The sequence below is a fragment of the Pleurodeles waltl genome, chromosome 10 (genome assembly GCF_031143425.1).
Source record: "Pleurodeles waltl isolate 20211129_DDA chromosome 10, aPleWal1.hap1.20221129, whole genome shotgun sequence".
Lineage (NCBI taxonomy): Eukaryota > Metazoa > Chordata > Amphibia > Caudata > Salamandridae > Pleurodeles > Pleurodeles waltl.
In genome coordinates this window covers 480959265-480965264 of record NC_090449.1, presented here as the reverse complement: position 1 = coordinate 480965264, position 6000 = coordinate 480959265, and the positions used below count along the sequence as shown (strand labels likewise).

The following is a 6000-nucleotide window of genomic DNA, read 5'->3' as shown; positions in this document are numbered from 1 at the left end:
TCAGGGGGGACAGGTTTTGGTACTCACAGTCGTAGAGTAGTCCGGGGGTCCTCCCTGAGGTGTTGGTTCTCCACCAGCCGAGTCGGGGTCGCCGGGTGCAGTGTTGCAAGTCTCACGCTTCTTGCGGGGAGATTGCAGGGTTCTTTAAAGCTGTTCCTTTGGATAAAGTTGCAGTCTTTTTGGAGCAGGTCCGCTGTCCTCGGGAGTTTCTTGTCGTCGTCGAAGCAGGGCAGTCCTCAGAGGATTCAGAGGTCGCTGGTCCCTTTGGAAGGCGTCGCTGGAGCAGAGTTCTTTGGAAGGCAGGAGACAGGCCGGTGAGTTTCTGGAGCCAAGGCAGTTGTTGTCTTCTGGTCTTCCTCTGCAGGGGTTTTCAGCTGGGCAGTCCTTCTTGTAGTTGCAGGAATCTAATTTTCTAGGTTCAGGGAGAGCCCTTAAATACTAAATTTAAGGGCGTGTTTAGGTCTGGGGGGTTAGTAGCCAATGGCTACTAGCCCTGAGGGTGGGTACACCCTCTTTGTGCCTCCTCCCAAGGGGAGGGGGTCACATTCCTATCCCTATTGGGGGAATCCTCCTTCTTCAAGATGGAGGATTTCTAAAAGTCAGAGGCACCTCAGCTCAGGACACCTTAGGGGCTGTCCTGACTGGCCAGTGACTCCTCCTTGTTTTTCTCATTATCTCTCCTGGACTTGCCGCCAAAAGTGGGGGCTGGGTCCAGGAGGCGGGCATCTCCACTAGCTGGAGTGCCCTGGGGCATTGTAACACGAAGCTTGAGCCTTTGAAGCTCACTGCTAGGTGTTACAGTTCCTGCAGGGGGGAGGTGTGAAGCACCTCCACCCAGAGCAGGCTTTGTTTCTGTCCTCAGAGAGCACAAAGGCTCTCACCGCATGAGGTCAGACACTCGTCTCTCAGCAGCAGGCTGGCACAGACCAGTCAGTCCTGCACTGAACAATTGGGTAAAATACAGGGGGTATCTCTAAGATGCCCTCTGTGTGCATTTTTTAATAAATCCAACACTGGCATCAGTGTGGGTTTATTATTCTGAGAAGTTTGATACTAAACTTCCCAGTATTCAGTGTAGCCATTATGGAGCTGTGGAGTTCGTTTTTGACAGACTCCCAGCCCATATACTCTTATGGCTACCCTGCACTTACTATGTCTAAGGTTTTGCTTAGACACTGTAGGGGCATAGTGCTCATGCACATATGCCCTCACCTGTGGTATAGTGCACCCTGCCTTAGGGCTGTAAGGCCTACTAGAGGGGCGACTTACCTATGCCACAGGCAGTGGGAGGTTGGCATGGCACCCTGAGGGGAGTGCCATGTCGACTTAGTCATTTTCTCCCCATCAGCACACACAAGCTGGCAAGCAGTGTGTCTGTGCTGAGTGAGGGGTCCCTAGGGTGGCATAAGACATGATGCAGCCCTTAGAGACCTTCCCTGGCATCAGGGCCCTTGGTACCAGGGGTACCAGTTACAAGGGACTTACCTAGGTGCCAGGGTTGTGCCAATTGTGGAAACAATGGTACATTTTAGGTGAAAGAACACTGGTGCTGGGGCCTGGTTAGCAGGGTCCCAGCACACTTCTCAGTCAAGTCAGCATCAGTATCAGGCAAAAAGTGGGGGGTAACTGCAACAGGGAGCCATTTCTTTACAACCTGTCTTTATATTTTTTCATTTTCTTTTTCTTTTTTTCTGTTTTGAGATAGGATTTGTTAATGCAGATCGGTGTGACGATTATCAAGAAACTTGTGTCAAATACGGACATTATTCTTTGGTTTCTAGTGAATTTACCTAATCTTGAGGTATTATTGAAAGTCCTTGTTTAATTAATTTTTGTGGATGGTAGAGGTTGTTATATGGCACATATACAATCCGCTATGCATGTGGATCTAAGGCTATTAGGGTTCATGTATAAAACATGTATGTGCATGTATATTGGTATTTCTCATTTGTTACTATTGCAGCATGTGTATTTTGATGGCAGTTTATGGGATACAAGGTGTTATGTGGTGTCTTTTGGTGACTATTTCACTTTTATTATCAATGGGGTTTATTACTATTTTTCTATCGTGGGCGTTTCTTGTTATATAATTTTATTTCTGAATCTGGGATCTCTCAACCCTTTTTGATCATGAATCTTTCAACCATAAGTTTGAGCATTTTGGTTTCTAACTCAATTAAAATTTGTTTACAATTCTATAGCCCTGAAGAAGTTGTTTGGGATCTAAAAAAGAATTTCCCATGACGAAACACGTATTGGCTTGAACTATACAGCTTGAACTGTACAACGGCTTGAGTTGCAATACCACGGATGGGTTACCAACTATTTGAAGATTCTTTGTATCATTGGATTAGATTGGACATTTCGAATTTGCATTAAATTGGATATTTGTTTCTTTAAAATTACTCAATTTTGGGTTTCTATTGATATTACTGTGTACATAAAGGGTGTGCCGCACACTATCATAGTCCATGCACCAGAAGGAACCGCACTGCATTTTATAACTCAAAAGCTTCCCTTGAAGAAAACCAACTTATAAACACCTCAGCCCAACACTAGATAGCTAAGCATGTGTATCTACAGCCACACATGCTACCAGCATAATATAGACAGACATACATGACCCTTATCTGTCCAGAAATAAAAAGCAATTTCTGAGTGCCCTGATTGGTGAGTGGTGTGATGGGAGTACAGGAATACTGCACCACAATATTTTTTGGGTTGGGGGTTAATGGTGTTGGGAGGATAAGTGAAGTAAGGATTCTGTATGCAACAGCATGACAAAAATGTATTACGATGTGATTTTTGTGGAGGTTGGAATGCAGACACATAGCTTAGTGTGAAATAAGCAATTTCCAGAAGATGTGGGAAATGTAGCCTGTGTGATTACTGATGGAGCCCTCGAGGAGAAAATCAACAATACAAGGAAAACAAAGCGAACTGTTTTCATGGTCTACAATTAAAACCCAACTGAATCACACAGCAAGACGAGAAGATTGACAGGTTTTTTTTCTTTATTCAACTGTTAATGATTTCTCTTAACTTCTGAACTGTAATGTACATAGTTAAATAACACATTAAAACCAAAAGCCAGAGACCCACTCTGAAGTGAAGTTTTTAAAGTGAAGCAAAATAATAGTTTGGGAGATCTCATCTCCAACACATTTGCTAGATTCAGCAGTTTTATTCATTGCTGGGAGAAGGCAGGCAACGTTCCTGTTAAGAGTTTTGTCCTGGTAGGAGTAAGAGCACAGGCGAGGAAATGGGAGACTTACAGCATCAATGTTAACAGTCATTTAGACAAGCAATCCAGATACACCCCTTTGAGAAGAGCTACGAATCTGGTTGCTCATGGATAGTCCCATCAATGCACAGGTGTTCAGAGCCTGCTCCATCAATGCGCTGTTTCCAGCTTCCTCTCTGGACTTCATGCCTTTTTGGACAGTGACTCTTCCCGAACCAATTTGGACTTCAAGTGTTCTTTGTAAGCAAGGATATCCCCTTTCCACTTTGTGATGGTCTGTTTCTCACACACCCAGATCTCTTGTGCAACCTGATGAAATAACAACAAAGCCATTCAGTGACCAAATACTAAAGGCAGTTTTACAAGAAAGCAGCGGTCATTCAAGTCCAACATAAAACTTGGTCTCTAACCCCCAACACAGCCATAGTGCAACATGCAACAAGGGTTAAAAAAATAATAAAAAGCACCATCCTCCCCAGTTATATGAATGGGGTCTGGATGTGGTGCAAATGTGGCTGAAGACCAGCTGAGCCATTTAAATCTTAGCAGAGACCTGAACCAAAGTTTTAAGAAGGTGACCAGTTATTTATATTTTTTGGACGCAGAGTAAAAACACTTCTGAAGTACTAACAGAAGCAGGCTATTGTTCAATGTAATACATTAATGCCCTCTTTAAATCCAATGTGTGTAATGTCTTCTTAGCAAGCAAGGGGTTGTGAGAAGCTTGGCAGGTTAGGGCTCTGACTTGGAACAGGGAAACTACATTTGCAGAAAGGGTGGATTTGTACTTGGAATGATCCAATCCTTAGGAACTGGATTTAAAGGATCCCCCACCATTAAGGGTAGGCTACTTTTCATGAACAAATTAACACGCTACTTACCTTCAGTAAAGCTCTTTCTAGTGGATATTTTAAATACAGATTCTGCACCTTATGACTATTCCAAGGCACCTGACTGAATCCCAAAAACTCTGAATGCAGTGCTCCTGTGTACCAGTAGGTGGTGTAGCGCAACACCACTTTTACTTCATTCCGCTTCAGAAATGACAAGTGGAGCCACATACAGACACCACCCATGTACGCTAATGTCAGTTTCTTTTGTAAGCTTGTCTGCATCCTCAGATGCAGTGCACACCAGCAAATCAGAGGGACCAGTGCAAAGATGCTCAAATTCTGACCTATTTAGAGGCAAAAGGAGAACAACGCATACAAGGAGGAGGAGGGAGGTGAGGAATTTGCAGTTAAAGTATTGACCAGAAAGAGCATTACCAAAGGTAATTTGTTCTTCTGAGACTCCCCACCACAGGTTCCTCATCATTTGAATGGATAACAAAGAAGTGGAAAGGAATGGCAGGGCACAGCCTCGCTAGACTACCTGCTGGACCCACAAGTCAAATGTTACAGTTTTCTACCCATGGAGACAGTTACTGATACTATCTCCCATGAGGTGGCTGTGTGCCATACAAGGCAGACTAAAGTAACTGAGCCAAATACCGGAAGAGCTGGGAAGTTTCTGTTCTTGTGGACTTGGATGCAGTCTGCTGGATCCCCAACCCTGACCCAAACAGAACTGGGGTGCCTGTTGGGGTGGTGGGCCTTGGCACTGTATGACCGTTAAATTCATAGAGATGCCTCTAAAGGGGCACGATTATTGGGGCTGATGTCTGGTTGGTATTGAAAGATAAAGGGGGGCACACAGCGGCTCTAACATGAAGTGCTTGTGGGCGGAGCCAGCATTCTTCTCAAAGAGGTGAAACCAGTCAAAAGGCTTCTCTCAGACAGTGGAGGGTACATATTTGCTGGCATTATGCATTGCGCCCACGGAGCCCAACAAGTACAGCCGAGAGGTGCACCACAGGTCAAAGATGTCAGAAGTACCTTTGGTAGACAGTGCTTCCTCACGCCATCTGCTCTGACATTCAGAGACCCCAGCCATTTGAATGGCTGTAAATCAGAACCCTTGACAGTGAGCCGAAGGCCACAATCTCCATGTTTTCTGACAAAGGAGGGGAGACTACTCCCCAGCCTTTTATTTTATTTTTTACATATAACATATCCTGGTCATATTGTCTGTCAAGATGCGGATGGACTGGGCACAAATGGAGGGGAGAATGGTCTTCAGCACCTGCCAAATTGTCTGCACCTCAAACAAGTTGATGCAAATCACGTGGTCTCTGGAGAGCAACGGCCCCTGACCTTAAGGTCCCCCAAATGGGCTCTGTAAGGAAATGGCTCCCTGTTGCAGTTACCCCCCCCTTTTTTGCCTGATACTGATTCTGACCTGACTGAGAAGTGTGCTGGGACCCTGCTAACCAGGCCCCAGCACCAGTGTTCTTTCACCTAAAATGTACCATTGTTTTCACAATTGGCACACCCCTGGCACCCAGGTAAGTCCCTTGTAAAAGGTACCATTGGTACCAAGGTCCCCGTGACCAGGGAAGGTCCCTAAGGGCTGCAGCATATGTTGTGCCACCCTAAGGGACCCCTCACTTAACACATGCACACTGCCATTGCAGATTGTGTGTGTTGGTGGGGAGAAAAAAGGCAAAGTCGACATGGCATCCCCCTCAGGATGCCATGCACACAATACTGGCTGTGGCATAGTTAAGTCAACCCTCTAGCAGGCCTTACAGCCCTAAGGCAGGGTGCACTATACCACAGGTGAGGGCATAGCTGCATGAGCAATATGCCCCTACAGTGTCTAAGTCTATTCTTAGACATTGTAAGTACAGTTGTGGCCATATTAAGTATATGGTC

The 6000-nt window shown here is 45.4% G+C and overlaps 1 protein-coding gene across 1 annotated transcript in view; it reads right to left on the bottom strand.

The window, feature by feature from the left end:
- Window positions 1-2996: 2996 nt before the first annotated feature.
- The window catches only part of ABCF2 (ATP binding cassette subfamily F member 2), a 293880-nt gene continuing 290876 nt past the window's right edge, over window positions 2997-6000 (bottom strand). Inside the window, exon 14 of the mRNA XM_069212334.1 lies at window positions 2997-3553. Coding sequence (XP_069068435.1) covers window positions 3428-3553 — 126 coding nt within the window. The 3' untranslated portion in view covers window positions 2997-3427. The remainder of the gene's footprint in view (window positions 3554-6000) is intronic.